This window comes from Asparagus officinalis, chromosome 4 (genome assembly GCF_001876935.1).
Source record: "Asparagus officinalis chromosome 4, Aspof.V1, whole genome shotgun sequence".
Lineage (NCBI taxonomy): Eukaryota > Viridiplantae > Streptophyta > Magnoliopsida > Asparagales > Asparagaceae > Asparagus > Asparagus officinalis.
In genome coordinates this window covers 144,613,632-144,631,171 of record NC_033797.1, presented here as the reverse complement: position 1 = coordinate 144,631,171, position 17,540 = coordinate 144,613,632, and the positions used below count along the sequence as shown (strand labels likewise).

Below are 17,540 nucleotides of genomic sequence, written 5' to 3'. Positions count from 1 at the left end.
ATATATTAATTATTATATATAGTACTATATATATTATATATATCTTGTTAATCACACCTATTAGTTAGAATCATCTTTCTTGTCCTTCACAAAGGATGTGTTATGTTCATTAAATCTACTTATTAGTCATTCATACTATAATTATACAAGAACATAGCTCAATAGAAATAATATGTCCTAGTTTCACATTGGACAAGCCAAAACTAGCTTTTTTTTCTTTTAACATTTGGGATGATTATTAACAACATTCATTAACTAAAACTAGACACTATCAATCAAATCTCTGATTTTTACATAATTATATCAATGGACATAAAGATTGGGGAAACCGTGTAGTCAATGTTGGATCAAGGGGTCGGCATGTAAATTATCACGATAATTGTGATCGTGCGATGAGATGCATGTACGGTCTTAATTTCACCCTTTTTAATAATTGAGAAAGTTCACCAATTGGGCTGCATTTACAAAATCCTGATTTCTCCCTTCCCTGTTTGTCGTATATATTTATGTCTAGATTTTAAGTTGTGTATTAAAAATTTACTTATTTTGATATTAAATTAGTTCCTTACATCTTTGAAATTTCTCATAGGTCCCTCAAATCCTGAGGGATCCAAATTGCTCCTCAAGTTAGATCTGAGGGGACTATTCCCTTCAAATCTAAAGTTTTGGGGAAGTTCTACACTACGGTTAATTTTAACTAACCTATTTCTCAGCGGGATTGAACCCAAAATCCAAAACTCGCAAACATCATTTTCTCCAATAGTCGAAAACCTCCTCTTTTAGCTCATTTCTGAGCTTTTCCAACTTTTTCATCTTCTCTAACATTTTGCGAGTTTTTTTGGTAATTGATTGTGTTTTGTTAAAAGTAATCCAATCATGATTTTAAGATCTAACTGAAAAAGTAAATGAGACTGATTTGCCAGATTTCTCAAGACCTGGGAAACTTATTGGCAATTTGAAATGTTTGAGGTACTAGTATAGAATTATTGAAAATTTGGGAAGCCAATGGTGAACCATTTTCTATGTGAAAAGTATTTTCCGTCGTTTTTCCAGTGTGTCTGGGAATACATTTTTTTTCTGTTTTTTCTGTTGGTTCCATCAGAAAAACAAATCTGTATATTAATCAAGATATATTCCTTTCATCTGCATATTATCTTCTTAATCATTAGGCATCCAGCTTGTTAGCTCCTCTCTTTAATAATAAATAAAAGCACAAATTTTCAAAACCAACCTCTTTCCACATTTAATCCTAAAAAAAGACCCCTTTCAACAATATTTTCAAAAACCGGTTTTTGAAAAAAAAACTTCCTAAACTTCACGGGAGCTGAACTCCCGTGAAGTTTCATAGTTCAAAAACTGAACTCCCGTGAAGTTTAGCAGCTTTGCTAAACTTCACAGGAGTTCAACTCCCGTGAAGTTTCGGACTCCTTTTCACATAAACCAACCTAGTTTCACCGTCAATGCTGAAACCAGGTCGGTTTTTGTAAATAACTTCAAAATGGGTCTTTTTTGGGATTAAATGTGGAAAGAGGTTGGTTTTGAAAATTTTTCCATAAAGAAAATCATTGAGTAGAATATGTAAATCGAAATTACACTTGGTGACAAAAATATTTTATAATCATTGTTTACAGTGTAAGTCCATGTTTCCATATTTCAAACATGTCACTGATTAAATTTTACAGTTTACAAAGTCAATTAAGCACCCATAAAAATAAAAATAAAAAAATTCACAACAAATTTTAATTTTGTTGTTGTTGCTGCTGCAGCTTCCCCTGTGTGTTGATGCTTATAGCTGCAAATTGAACATATGGTAGATTGCATTAGTAAAGAAAAGCTAAATAAATTGATGATATTTTTAATCTAGCTTATCAGCCTTTTCCTCTAAATTGTACTAGACAGTTTTTAATGATCACGACCAAGGGAAACTGTGATTTATATTGCAAAGGAAAACAGTTCTATACAAAAGAATGATAATGTTTGAAGAAAATAAAATAAAAAGGAAATTAATTACTTTTGAAGAGAACCATTTACCTCAATAATACTCCGCAGCTCTTGTGGGATTGAGCTCTGAGCTTCAGAGGAATCCAAAAAAAAAGTTGTTCGTCATAGAATTTTATTGACACTCCATCTCAATTCATAGCTAAGGTACGACATTGTCAAATGCCTTGCATTAATGACAAATACATTGGCCGAAACAATGAATCTATGGTTATAAAATCCTAGAATGATGTGTGTTCATGAACCCTTGCCATGTAAGTTTGTACGTGCATTTGACCATATAAAATCCTAGAATGTTAAATTTTGCAAATTGCATACAGGAAAATAATTAAGAGGGTGTTTAGAGGAATTTTTTTTTTTTTTTTTTGAAGGTGGTGAAGCGGAGAAGGCTTTGTCCAGCTTTATCATTTGCAGGATTAGGATTGAACACTTGGGCCAGGCTAAAACCAGTTTTAGACCAAACAGGCCCGAGTTGTGTATTAAAATACTTGTAGAGTTCGTTACGTGAAATCAGTGGCGGACCTGTTCCTGTTCAAAATGGTTCAGTTGAACCACCTGAATTTTTTACTACTATATAGATAATATACATATGAAATTTACACGTATAGGTGACTTAGCCTACTGGTAAGGGTCCTCTTTCTTTATTTAACTCACCTGGGTTCAATTCTCAACCAAAGCATAATTGTTTTCTTTTGGCTAGTAAGATTCTCCTCATGTAGAATTATTTACTTTTTGGCAATAAGATCCTCCCATCTAGAATTATTTACTTTCTTGGTATTCCTAATTGATTCCTAAGAAACTCATTTAAGAATTCTACACCTTTGTGAAAAAATATTGTGTCATCTATTACTCTACCTTAAAATTCTTTTATGCTATCGTGTTTACAAGGACGTTTTTAGTATTGCATCGCAGAGTAAAATCACTAAAAAAATGTATATTTCGAACCACCACTCTAAATGACGTAGATCCGCCACTGCGTGAAATCGTACTCCTCCCAGCGGAGGAAGAAGGATCGTTCGGTTTTATTTCACTGCAGGCACTAAGCTCAGTTGCAACTTTGCTCGTCAATTTGCCGGAAAAAATATCGAAGGAGAACCCTTTTACGGCTTACACCTGAAAAGATTTAAGTATAAAGAAGACCGATTTGCTCTCATCTTCAGTTGCAACCACTTAACCACGTTCCAAGATAGCTTCAAATCAGTTGGGGAGGCTTTGGATCAGAATATACCGAAATCTGGACGGTTAACGGAGAAAAAACAGCTTTCTTGGGCACGAGACACGCATTGTGTCTCGGCCTGAAGAAAGATATATACGTGATGATGCATTATTTTAGTGTAATCTTGTGCTCATAACTATTAGTCAGGGTTAGCTCGGCCAGTTTCATCCTTCTCAGAGAACACTTCATGTACCCTTGAATGCATGCGTATTAGTTAAATCTACTTGGTAGGAAAAATAGTCATCTATTAGTCATTCATATTATTATTATCCCTTAGTCCTTCTCGTTAATCCCTCTTTCTTGAACCTTTGCGAAACCAAGACCCACATTTACAATCCCCAGTATTTATTCACAGCTTAAAAAGTCAAAGTTCAGGTAGTGAATACATTCGAAGAATCGCATGCGTAGATTTCAGAAACGCAACAAAGCAGAAGACTTGAGAAGCATGAATATAGAGCTCAATGGAAACGATACGTGTAGATTCACCTTGGACAAGTCAAAACTTTCTCGAGTAATTTTGTAACATTGATGAACTCCCCTAATAAATAAATAAAAATCCTTCAGAATATCATCAAACATCAAGGGATGTTTATTGCAAGATCTGGACCCTGCAAGAAAAAAAGCATATCAGCAATCGATTTTCGGATTATTACACGAGCAAATTATCAGCATAAAAATTGTGGAAACCTTGGAAGTGAATGTTGGATCAAAGAATCAACGTCTAAATTATCACGATAATTATCATCGTGGGCTGATATGCGCCGCAAAACTGTACGATAGATTTGGAATCTCCAATCCTCCAATGGAGGCAACCCAACCTCAGCAGTGAGCCAGTTTAGGTGCTCAACCTGTTAACCAGTCATTTGAGTCATCAGTCCAAGCATATTTAACTATATATCATCTAATTGTCATTTGAATGTGTGACCAAATCTCATCTCATGTCTTGGCTAAACCATACTCAGACTAAAACTGAATGGATATGAGACACTCCTAACATTTCAGCTGAGAAATAAGTAGCAAGTTGTGATCCGAACCTCGTCTGGATAAAGTTCATGTGTGTGGCGTTTTGGCTTGCCGATCTCTTCCATTTGAAAGTAATACTCATCCATTGACGCAACCATTTCATCTTCTGGTGGCAATGAAATCTTGCCGGATAGTACACGTGCTACCCATTTGGCTTGTAAATCTATTGACATAAAGATGATAACCTGACAATAAAGTGAATTTTCTTATAGGGATTTTGAAGCTACTTCATATTCTTTGTCATATCAGGAGGAAAGAGGCACAAAAAAGGGGGAAAAAGAAAAAAGGAATACAGAAATCATCAGCCAATCAAATTGTCTATCGAGCCTTGAGAAAAACATCATACCTAAGGATGAGAAAGTATAAACGCTTTGGCTCATTAAAAATTCATACCATCAATTTGCATTTAGCAGGAAGATAATTAACAAATTCAGGATTTTATGTTTTTTCCAAAAAATCTGCTTTAGAGACCCCAGGCATCAAGATTGGGTTATGACTTCTGGCCAGAAAGGAAAAGTGTTAAACCCATAGCCATTCCTTTCATTAAGCGTTCAAAATGATAATCTTAGTGACTTATGTTCACACTGCAGAGAGAAAATTAGAATTGAAATCAAGAATGATCAAAATCAAGATCATATCATAAAACAAATATTAAAATCACTCATATCAGACTGAGGATCAAAAATCATGGATCATAGACTCTTCTCTTAAAATTTGATCAACAGTAGACATTAAGTATGTCACATTTAAAATTAAGTACGGATCTGCTACACCTCTTTGTGATGCCATGGATTAAGAGAGATCATTAAGGTGGTTTCTTTTTTTGGTGTAATACAACTACTTAATTTATTACCTAAAAAAAGGTAGGATTCAATTTTTTTTTCTGTCCATTAGCCTTGGTGGTTGTTAATATTTTTGAAACAGTAGTGTATTCAATCCATATAAGGCAGTTTTAAGGAGGATTCAACTACAAAACTTTATGAAATATGATTTCTTCGTATCTTCCTGGTACTTTCTTAAATAAAGATTGCATCAATTGAATTTCTAATGGCAGCTCTTTCTCAGGAAGTAGAAAGGAAAGAGGAAAACTTTCTTCCTTTGCTGCCTGGTTAATTTTCAACTTGCCATTTAAAATATCAATATTTTCAGGCAGAGTATCACTAGAATGTCTCCTAACTTTAATCTATCCCTGAAAGAAGAAAACCAAGATGGGAAGAATCAAACAGAACTAGTACTTCAAATCCTACTTCTAAAAGAATAACACCTTAAATCAAAATCCTAATCCTAGTTTAAGTGGAAATTAATATTTGAAGCACCAGAAGTTGATAAAATTGTTGTGTATTTGGAAAAGATGAATAGAAAATACAAATTGTGATTGATGTTTCTCTAGTTCAGAATTTTTTTCTATTTTTTTAAGTCATCAATACCAAGAATAAGATAATTCAGATTCAAACTCTCAGAAATTATTGATATTGACTCCAAGCAAGGCAAACAGAAACCAAGGCTGTGACTTGTGACCAATATCAAGGCTTTCAAAGAAACCACATCAATGGAAATAATTTCCCAATATTATCATATCCATGCTACCATATTAAGCTGAACAATATCCAGTATAAAGCAACCGATAAAATCCCTTGTTTAGTTACTTATCATAAAAATATAAACTATGTACATCCACTAATGTTTCATTCATAAAAAAACTAGTAAATAGAGTTAATAATTAACAATTGACCTTACTGAGTAATCCAACAAAGGAAAGGTATGGAGCTAAATGTGGAGGGAAAACATGCTTATACAATGGTCCAACACGGTTGTCGTCAACGCTTACAGTTTCTTTTGTATCTAGAAAAGGAAAATGGTATTTATACCTGTAAATGAAGTCATTAAGAAAAGAATTAAACTGAAATTACAGAAATCCAGCGTAGTAAGTAAAAGAATATAATGTTACATCGAGTTTTAAAAAAAAGACAGGAAAAAAAACATAACTAGTTAAGGTTGGATGGGCAGGACATTTGAGCACATTTGTATGTGAGCCTCAAATATTGGATTGTATAACAGGATTCAAGTCAGGTGTCAGTGTTGTATGAAGTGAAGGATAGGACAGATTATTCTTCAACATTACTTGATTAATAGCATATCTGTAAATATAATTTTTATAATTTCACCCGAAATCTAATTATTTCATCACATGCAAAGTTGACTTTGAATTCAAAAGCCTTTCCGCATTACTTTTCACTATGAGCAATAATGCACGGTTAACACAACAAGTAAATTAGTATGTATCATGATGATCAAGAATTCTAAATTTCGAAAGAATCAAATATTTCGTTAAATTAGAAATTAAAATGCATGTATATGTATTTATTTGGAAGCTTTTGGGCAGGTTCAGTTATGATATGATTTCTAGCTTTTCGGATTAGGGTCTGGGAGGGTTTTGCAAATAAAATAAAATAAAACAATAAAAAAGACTGTTGCATTTTGGGTAGTTTTCAAAGATTCCAAAAAATCTGTACTTTTCAGGTTGAGTCAGGTGGGTTTTGGGTTCAATCCAATTCCTTTGACACCCGGAGTTCAGATGTATTTGCCCAGAAAACGAAGGTATTAAGTAATCAGTAGAGAAATGAACAAACCCTGTGCAATGGAGAATTGTATCTGCATGTAATGATGAGCCGTCATCAAATACAACCAGACCATCCTCGTTAACGTTCTTTATCTGCAAGGATTGCAAACAACAGTTTACTTTTGGGCTTATACATGTCATGATTACATACAAATTGCAGGTCAAAGAATCATACAGTACCATGGACCTAGTTTTATGTAGAAACGGCGAAAACATTAGAGAAGAACATGATTTTTGGAGCAGACAGAGCTTTGGGTGTTTTGTCGGTCGACCGCGAGCTTTGGGGCGGTCGACCGAAAACGTGCATGCTACAGGGTGGTTTTCTGCAGCTCTGGTCGGTCGACCGCAGCATCAAGTGTGGTCGACCGCAGACCCTGTAATGCATTTTTTTGGTTTCTGTCTTTTAGGTCGGTCGACCGCGACGATTTCGACGGTCGACCGCCAGTCAGATTTGGGCCTGATTGTATTTTTCTGTTTTGTTTGGGATTTGTGTTTGGTATAAATACAAACACGATTTTTAGGGTTTTGGGGGGGCAATCAAAGGGTAATTTGGAGCACAGAAAAGAGAGTTTTCTGAGCTATTGGTTAGGGTTTTGTTTGAGAGATTGAGAGCTTTGTTTGTGAGATTAATTAGTGAGTTTGAGTGATTTTGTAATCTCAGTTTGTACTATTCTTCTCTATTAGTGAAAACTCATCCCCTTCTTACCCCGTGAACGTAGGCAATTTGCCGAACCACATAAAATTTATTTGTTTGTGTTTGTGTTGTTATTTTGGTCGTGTGTGTCTTTCTCTCGACATTTGTGTTTGTTCTCGGCACCCTTACGTTTGGCCGTCACGTACAAGTGGTATCAGAGCCCAATAAGTGGTATCAGAGCTTCAGGCTACGCTTAGGATTAGGTAGAGTATATTGCTTCGGAAGCTCGTCTAGGGTTTCAGTTGATGACAAAGGAGGGTTTTGTTTGAGAGATTGAGAGCTTTGTTTGTGAGATTAATTAGTGAGTTTGAGTGATTTTGTAATCTCAGTTTGTACTATTCTTCTCTATTAGTGAAAACTCATCCCCTTCTTACCCCGTGAACGTAGGCAATTTGCCGAACCACATAAAATTTATTTGTTTGTGTTTGTGTTGTTATTTTGGTCGTGTGTGTCTTTCTCTCGACATTTGTGTTTGTTCTCGGCACCCTTACGTTTGGCCGTCACGTACAAGTGGTATCAGAGCCCAATAAGTGGTATCAGAGCTTCAGGCTACGCTTAGGATTAGGTAGAGTATATTGCTTCGGAAGCTCGTCTAGGGTTTCAGTTGATGACAAAGGTGGGATTTTTACTATTGTGGATCTTGTCTTCCGTCGTGTGGGGGTGAGATCTTTCGGAGGCTCTTATTAGAGTTTCAGTTAGAGGTAAAAATCTCTTTTTTCAGTTTGGATCTATTCTTCAGTTGTTATGTATTAGTTTGTTGATGCTTTGAGAAAGATGACCGAGAAAGAAAGAGTTGTGGAGGGTACTTCTGGCGTGAAGACCGTCCAAAGTTTGAGTATTCAATCTATAAAAATAGACGTGGAGAAATTTAACGGCACTAACAATTTTAGTCTTTGGAGATGTGAAGTCTTAAATGCGCTTAATGCGTAAAATTTGAAAGACACGTTAGAGTTGGACGGCAAGCTAGACGACATTGAGGAAAATGTTTGGAATAAGATGAATTGAATGGCGTGTGGTATGATTAGGTCTTGTCTAACATAAGATTTGAAATATGATGTGATCAATGAGACTTCGGCAAAGAAGATTTAGGAGATCCTAGAGTAAGTATCTGACAAAGAGTGTGGAAAACCACTTGCATTTGAAGATGAGACTTTATCGCTTCCAATTAAAGAAGGGAACCTCCATTGGTGATCACATGAACCACTACACGAAGCTTCTTGCGGATTTGACGAATATGGGTGTTATGAGTGGGTGTTATGATTAAAGATGAGGACAATGCGTTATTGTTGTTGAGTTCCTTACCTGACGAGAAATATAAGATATTTGTTCTTACTCTTATTAATGGAAAAACATCTCTTTCGTATAGAGAGATCACCGCTACACTTGTGAATTATCAGATTCAGAGGAAGGATAAGGAGACTTCGATTGATACAGTAGCGAGGACATTGGTCGTAAGAGGAAAGAGTCCAAACCGAAGTAGGAAGTCGCAGTCTAGAGGAGAACATCCTTCAATTGGTAGGAATCAATGTGTTTTTTGTAAAAAAGACAGACATTGGAAGTCTGAATGCCCAAAGTTAAAAGATTGAGCTAAGAAGAATAAGAGGAAAACTATACAAACTTCAAAGATGAATGTTGTCAAGACTAGTGGCGACAATTCAGATTCGAATTCTTCAGGCTATTCGTGCCCTACACTACCGTCAGTTTGTGTTGCCGACTCTACGGAATGGATGTTGAATTCGGGTGCTTCATACCACATTTACCCTAAAAAGGATTGGTTCTCCAGCTTTGAGGAGTTAAAAAGAGTGGATGTCGTGCTCATGAGTAATGATCATGAATGTCCTATTAATGGTATCTATAAAGCACGGACACGCATAACATGAATCCGTGTCGTGTCGTGTCCGTGTCGGACACACATGTTGAACACACGTATCCTATGTATTTTTTAGGATTTGTCTTATGTCGGCGTGTCGGATGACCGTGTCGGACCCGTGTTCGTGCTACATAGGATGGTATTAGTATTATTCGGATTAGGATGTGTGCGGGGTGATTCGGGAATTGAAGGAAATGAGACTCGTTCCGCAGTTGAAGAATATTATTTCACTTAGAGTTTTGGAGACAGCAGGCTATCGGGTGACCTTAGAGGATGTATCTTTGAAGGTCATATTGGGGTTTATGATTGTGATGAAGAGTGTCAGGAAGAACAATTTGTATTATTTGATTGAAAGCACGGTGACAGGTGAAGAGCTGACGACTTCTTTGAATTTGGCTAGACTGTGGCATTTGAGACTGGGATATTCGAGTGTTGATACTGTGCATGGATTGGTAAGAGGTGTCGTGACCTACAGATTGAAGTCCTGTGAACATGTTAGTGTGAGCAAGAAGACCGAGGTGGAGTTTGACACTTCTATTCATCGAGCGAATGATCTTCTATGTGGTGTTCACGTAGGCATTTGGGGGCCTTCCAAAGAGGCATCATTGGAGGTAATAGGTATTTGATTTCCTATGTTAGAGATTGTTCTAGGCATTTGTGGGTTGCAACCAAATCCCGTTGGAGTAAAGTCCTAATAGTCAACAATAGGTGGAAGAAGTGTATTGGTAGAAAAGTAATACGTCGTTCTGATTTTGGTAGGGGTTCTTTTCTGTATTTGTGTCGAGCTCACGGTAATTTGATACTTCATTGGAGAGGAAACATTAGGGCGACGAGAGGAGGTGACAGATTTGATGAGTCGTTCCTTGCTGGAGGGGAATCGGTGTTTGATGTTGAGCATTGGTTTGTAGAGTAGTTCTGGTGTTGAGGCTTCAACATATTGGAGTCGTCTTATTCATAGGTTGTCGACTGTTACGATTGTGTATTTAGATCTGGTGGAGCTGCTTCAGATTTTGGGTTGCTTCGGATATTTGAATGTCGAGCATATTATCATCGGAGTGCACATTTGGGATTCAAAGTCATGTTTAGTTATTAAGTATTAGACTCTAATATTGTTCTGAGCATGTATGTTACTTTTGACTCTCAACAGGTGAAGAGTGTTGGACAGATGATTAGGATATTACAGCGGGTGGAGAGTGATGCTACTCCATGTTGGATGGAGATTACTCCACGTACTCTAGATCATTCTGTATCGTATGGGATTCCAACTGAGGTAACACAGATTGGGAAAAATGTGTGTTGATACAGATGATGAGTTTTTTGATTCGAGTGTAGCTGATGGACATAGTTCGGATTTGGCTATGACCGTTGGTTCAACTCAGGTGGAGGTGTTTGGTTCGTTTCACTTTGAGGTCAGTTGGAGAGTTATCAATTACAGATTTGTTGGTGATGTTGGAGAAGGGTTGAAAACTCTTCTCGTTGATTGAGGGTCTTTGAAGGTCATTTGGTGAACTACGTGAATACTTGATTCTTTGGGCAAGAAGATACGTAGGCAGTCATTTGATGATACAGCCAGTTTGGTGAGTTGATACCGATATTTAAAATTTGTTTGTATTCTCATTTGGGTTATCGACTTGTTGTGGATTAAGTCCGTTGTCGTGGATTGATTCCACTTCGTACTAAACGTAATAAGTGAGACGTTTGGTTGATATTGGAGTCGGCTCAGTTTTGAAAAAAACTTCGCCGAAGTGAAGAATTGTAGAAACGACGAAAACATTGGAAAAGAACATGATTTTTGGAGCAAGCAGAGCTTTGGGTGCTTGCCGGTCGACCGCGAGCTTTGGGACGGTCGACCAGAAACGTGCATGTTACAAGGTGGTTTTCTGGAGCTCTGGTCGGTCGACCACAACGTCAAGTGCGATCGACTACGGACTCTGTAATGTATTTTTTTGGTTTCTGTCTTTCTGGTCGGTCGACCGCGACGATTTCGACGGTTGACCGTCAGTCGAGTTTGGGCCTGATTGCGGTTTCCTGTTCTGTTTGGATTTGTGTTTGGTATAAATACAAACACGATTTTTAGAGTTTTTGAGGAGCAATCAAAGGGTTATTTAGAGCATAGAAAAGAGAGTTTTTCTGAGCTATTGGTTAAGGTTTTGTTTGAAAAATTGAGAGTTTTGTTTGTGAGATTTTAATTGGTGAGTTTGAGTGATTTTGTAATCTTAGTTTGTACTCTTCTTCTCTATTAGTGAAAACTCATCCCTTTCTTGCCCCGTGGACGTAAGCAACTTGGCCAACCACGTAAAGTTCGTTTGTTTGTGTTCATACTGTTATTTTGGTCGTGTGTGTCTTTCTCTCTCGGCATTTATGTTTGTTCTCGGCACCCCTACATTTGGCCGTCACGCACAACATTCTTGATATTGTGAGTCTGGCAATGATGTTCCAAAATAATTAATGGTTATTTGTGTATATACTCCTTAAATCATGTGTAGTTGCCAACTACCCCCTAAATCTCAATATTTTAAGAAATACCCCCAAATCATCAACTTTAGAGAAGAAAAAACAACCCCTAAGTTAACAAATCATCAACTTTATTGGACTTGGTGAGTAAAAATTTGATTATTTTCCAAAATTAATGATATTAGGGGATTTGGAAGATGCTCTTTTTCTAAAAATAATGATATTAGGGGTAGTTTTGCAAATATTGAGATTTAGGGAGCAGTTTTATTTAAGGGGTATATACATACAAACTAATGACAAAAGGGTTATTTGTAAGTATACCCCTCAAATCATCCATATTTACAAATCTGCTCTGCAAATCTTCAGTATCGAATAGAAGTACACCTACTTAATATCGTAAATTCTTAATGGCGGAAGGAGACATTTAATTATCTAGCCCTCCACTCAAATGAACCTCATTCCAATTCCGGTTATTTCATCCTACCTCTAGTGTTATATAAAATGGAAATGTTGGAAGCCTGAAAAGGGAAATACTTTTGCCACCACCTCAACTACCTCGGGCTTATGATGCCTCTCTTGGATCCTATATCGTCCATGCCAATTACAGTAGGCCGGCAGGCCGAATTTGGAACTCCAATTTCGTCCTCGGCACACTCGTAATTACTTTCAGGTGAATTCATAAGAGATGGTGGAAGCCCAAATTTTAACATTTTCTGCTTCTTAGCGATCTGGATTGATGGGATTGAATTGAGTTTGAGAAGATGAGGATTGATGGGATTAGATTGAACCATTGTTTTTTTTTTCCCCTTTTTTTTTGTTCCTTCTTTCTCTCTTTCTTCTTTCTTCATCTCCTTTTTTTTTTGCGTTAGAGTTGGAGGCACTTCCATTGATCTATTGATGGGATTTTGTTTACACCAGTTTATGTTGGTATCCTGTTTTGTAACCCATTTATTGATGTAACACATGTTTGTGGCAATGTATCTCTTTGACACGCTTATATAAGCACTAAGCATGCATAGGATTTGCTTTGAATGTTTCGACAAGCAGCAGCGCTGTGTTGGAATGTGAAAGAAAAACTGAAAATGCTAGCATTAAGGGAAAACGCATTTAGATAAAAGTGCGAGGGACATAAATGTGGGTAAATAAGGTTAACTAACTAAATAGAAGGCTATTTTAGCCATTATATTAACCTGACAGAAGAAAAGGAATATATTAGGTATATTCTCTTACTGTGTTAAGTGAGGGGCGTTCTTATTCAATTGGAGATTTGAGGGGTAAATTTGCATATATAGATGATTTGGAGAGTATATAAGCAAATAACCATAAATGAAATAATAAATGGCTCATCATTATATTTTATTTCAACAGAAAAACAAATAAATAAAATTTGATTGCAAGTTATAACATACCATTAAGTGCTGCCAAATATTATTATAGCCATCTAACTTCCCAACTTTGAAATCTGGAGATCTTGATGCTAAGTGGACTTCTTTGGCCACCTTTGATAATTCTCTAGAGATGTCATGTGCACTAGCTCCTTTACCTATTATAACCAGTATCTGTCAAATGAAAAATAAATGTAATCAGTTTGATTTATAACATAGAAAAAGAAAAAAGCATGAAGATTCCGGTAAAGATGACATTAACAAGATTTTTTTTTCCAATAAATATGGCTAGAGTACCAAGCCCTCCAAAATCAGAATTGTTAAATAATTCTTGATCATGGTCACTTGCATAATAAGCACAAAACAGAGACCTCAACCTATCTCACGATTCTTCCCTTAACACTATGCCAATATCTGCTTGTACCTTTCAAATGAGTAGATATTCATTTTAATGCATTACTTGTGGCACCCCCACACTTTAGTCTCACATGGACTAATGTAAAGAAATGTAAATGGCTTAAATAGAGAAAAGCCCAAGGCCCAAGAACAACTAGTGCTAACATTTTGGCAGTGGATTTTAGCCAACATCGAGTTGCTTTCGATGGGTCCTACGGCTTGCACGTGCCAATAGGTCCGTGGGCCAGGGGCGTGACCAATGGTATCAGAGCCGTTACCAACTGGAAGTGTGGAGCTAAGTGCTATATGGAGCTAAGTGCAACACCGCGTGGATGCGGTGGGAGCTATCTCTAGAACACGTAGGAGCCACCTCTAAAATCCACATCACCTGGCAGTGACACTGAGATGTGTCAATTGTCATGTGGTGGCAACGAGGACGTCATCTTTGTAAGGTGGGGTGATTGTGGCACCCCACACTTTAGTCCCACATAGACTAATATGAAGAAATGTTAGTGGTTTAAATAGAGAAAAGCCCAAGGCCCAAGAACAACTAGTGCTAGCATTTTGACAGTAGATTTTAGCTAACATCGAGTTGCTCACAGTGGGTCCCATGTCTTGTACGCGCCAATGGGTCCATGGGCCCGGGGCGTGACATTACCTTCCTGAATTTAACATGAACTTTCATTAAAATAATAAATATGAAAGTGTCCGCATGAGGGCATACAAACAACTATGATCCCATGGGGCTACGCTCAAAAAAGGAGATACATACATAATAGGACTCAATTTGGAGGATAACTGAAATTACAATAATTTAAAAGGTTTGCACTTTCAATATTGAATCTCTCTTACTTTTTATCTACATAGCATTATGATGAACCAATGAACCTTAGCTCTCAATGTCTTCTTACTATGACTCCACACAGAATCTTATCTGTAAAAACTGTAGGTCAGCTTATTGTTTCCTTATACTCCATGTCATGTAGATGTAGCAAGTAGAACTTTCACTATATGCAAAAATCACAATTTAGTCTAAACAAACATACTAGACTGGTGCTCTGTCTTTTTCTTTTCTTTTTTAGTGAAATAATTGTCTTTCTTCACAGGGATTGTCCTTTCTCATCAATTCACCATAATCGTGCTGTTTAAAAACTATATAAACGTCATTCATTTGAATTTTTAGCACAACGAGATTCATCATCCTGAATTTGATGATCATTAATGTGTCTGTTTTCTAATGCTAGGTCTATTCATTATTTATAAAGGTCACTGTTTCTGTTTCATCAAATACATTACATCTTTGTTTAAAATTTACCCGTTAGCTTTTGGATCCCGTGGACTCTAGTTTTATGAAGAAAAAACTTCTTTGACATGGTAACTTAGAGCACTTCAATAGTCAAGGAGTAAATAAGACCACCAACGCTCCAAACTCTGCGCAGGAGAATGGTTTGCCAGACCAAATGATCCAAATGTTTGCTGCAATATTGAGTAATCTGTCAACAAGATATTGTGCTTGATAAACTGCTTCTTCCCCATAATTATTTTGACAACTTTCATTAGCATCGTATTTTTTGATAATTTGGGAGTCTCTAGAAAAATTTGTTCAGGCATTCTACCTGTAGGTTAACAGGCTGAACTATTGCTCAATGCTTTCAGTTTAACGAGCCTTTACAACCTATGTGAACTCACCATCATTTAGGTACTTGATATTCTTCCTATAAGCTTGTCAACGAGAGCCTTCTATCTTTGAGTTTTGCTACAGAATTGTGCCTCTCTTAAACAAACCTTTCTGGAGAAAGTTGCACATTACCATGACAAAGTGTTCAGTATCATCTTTAGATTGTGCACTGCAGACTGCAGTGGTCTCACTATTAACACGAATGCAAGTAAAAAAGATCAAACCTAATGGACTACAGGTTGCCAACTACTACGCCTTATATCCATAATACTTGCAGAAATGCAGACTTTACACCACAATTCATTTCACAAACATATACTTATAAAGGCTAAGACATTTTTTGACATATGGGAGGTTTGTATGTGCCAACTTTGTACCATGTACAACCTTATCCTGATTTTGTTATAAATATCACCCATCACCCTTTTAATCCTTTTAAGGATTCTACATATAACTGTCTCCCTATAGTTTATGTTCTCAGATTTGTAACTTAAGAGTAATAGATTATAGGGTACATAGGGTCAGTTTAGCAACTTTTCCCCAAACCTGTTTTGACCTAAACCAGTTTAGCTCTAGACCGGGGTTGGAGCAACACAAAACCAATTTAAGGCCAAAAACTGGTAACAAAATCGGTTTTAAGTCTTGGTCCAGTTCTTTGCCAAACAAGTTCCGTACTTAAAAGTTAAAACTGGTTTTGTTCCGATAAACCAATTTAAATGGTTTCCAAACAGGTCCTTAATGAAAGTTTATACAAAATACCTGATCCTGAAAAGGTTCTGGGATGCGATAGCTGTAACTATGTACTTGTTTGCCAGGCCACTTTTCAATGCCTGCACAAACTTTTTAAAGAATTACTAATATAACATTTTTTGGTTGATAACATGAAAAGAATAATCCAGAAGACAAGATAACAAAAAAGGCACCACATACAAGATTTTCAAGAAAAGGTATCAGACGGATAAATCAAAATTTTAAGGAACCAACTCCATATACACATAAAGAAGAAAATTGGAAATGAACATTTTTGCAAGATAGATAATTATGTAAAAGTGTAGCCTATAACCCACGACTTTTGTCCATTTTCATTCCTTTTGATACAATGGCAATTAAGTACGCGTATTTCAATATTCGCGATTTCATGCGCACAACCCATGATTGTTTCATTTTTGTTCGTTTAAACCTATGTTGCATGGGTACGGGTACAGACACGAGTACGGTTGCATGGTACAGGGAACGACAAATGTATCACAAGTAGACTACAGGGACATGGCTATATATACATTGAAAATTAGTAACTTACATGAGATCAAAATTTCTTTTTTTTTTTCATTCATATGTTTAAAAAAATCAAAACTTCTACATCATTTTTGTGTTTCTTTTATCATGTATTATATAAATGACTATTTTAAATTAGGGTCATTTGCAAATATACCCTTTAAATCATGGGTATTTGCAAAAGTACCATCTAAATCTTAGTATTTGCAAAACTATCCCTCAAATCATCGACTTTGTAAAAAAAATACCCCTAAAATCAACAAATCATCAATTTGGTGCTAAAATTTTGACCATTTTGTTGATAATTTTTACATTGCAATTACAAATTAGTTTATCAAAGTTGATGATTAATTGTTTTGAGGGTATTTTTTCCAAAATTGATAATTTGAGAGGTAGTTTTGTAAATACTAAGATTTGGAGGATATTTTTGTAAATAACCATGATTTAAGGGTTATATGTGAAAATAACCCTTTAAATTAAAACATATATTATATAACTAGGTATATGTTTGAGTAAATGTATGCATATATTCAAGGAGTCTCCAAGAAGTGTCAGGTATGGGTACGGAAAGTGTCACATATGAGTATGGTTCATGATATAAGTGTCCATGCAATATAGGTTTCGATCTAGTAGAAGTTAAATATCATATTTCAAAATTCACGTATTTCATGAGATCTAACCTACAACTTTTGTACATTTTGTTCGTTTCGACCCAAAATCAATTAATTACTTTACTAAAGTATCACGTCATATAGTTTAGTTTATTTAAGTTGCCACGTACATATTGATATTAGTTAAACTATAGTAAGCATAGTTCAAGGTCATATCCTCTATTTCTCATACAAAAAATTCAATTAAGGGTACACTTTTATTAATTAAATAAATATGACCAGGGGTGGAGCTACACTCGTCACTGGGGGGAGGGGGTCCA

At 36.2% G+C, this 17,540-nt stretch overlaps 1 protein-coding gene across 2 annotated transcripts in view; it reads right to left on the bottom strand.

The window, feature by feature from the left end:
- The window catches only part of LOC109839642 (flavin-containing monooxygenase FMO GS-OX5-like), a 32,163-nt gene continuing 18,165 nt past the window's right edge, over nucleotides 3,543–17,540 (bottom strand). The window contains exons 2-8 of one of the 2 annotated variants that reach the window (XM_020408146.1): nucleotides 16,094–16,164; nucleotides 13,285–13,434; nucleotides 6,868–6,950; nucleotides 5,970–6,105; nucleotides 4,249–4,422; nucleotides 3,902–4,062; nucleotides 3,543–3,822 (exon numbers count right to left, since the gene is read on the bottom strand). In XM_020408146.1, coding sequence (XP_020263735.1) covers nucleotides 3,804–3,822; nucleotides 3,902–4,062; nucleotides 4,249–4,422; nucleotides 5,970–6,105; nucleotides 6,868–6,950; nucleotides 13,285–13,434; nucleotides 16,094–16,164 — 794 coding nt within the window. In that variant the 3' untranslated portion in view covers nucleotides 3,543–3,803. Of the gene's footprint in view, nucleotides 3,823–3,901; nucleotides 4,063–4,248; nucleotides 4,423–5,969; nucleotides 6,106–6,867; nucleotides 6,951–13,284; nucleotides 13,435–16,093; nucleotides 16,174–17,540 lie in introns of both variants that reach the window. The other variant, XM_020408147.1, reaches the window with a different exon arrangement.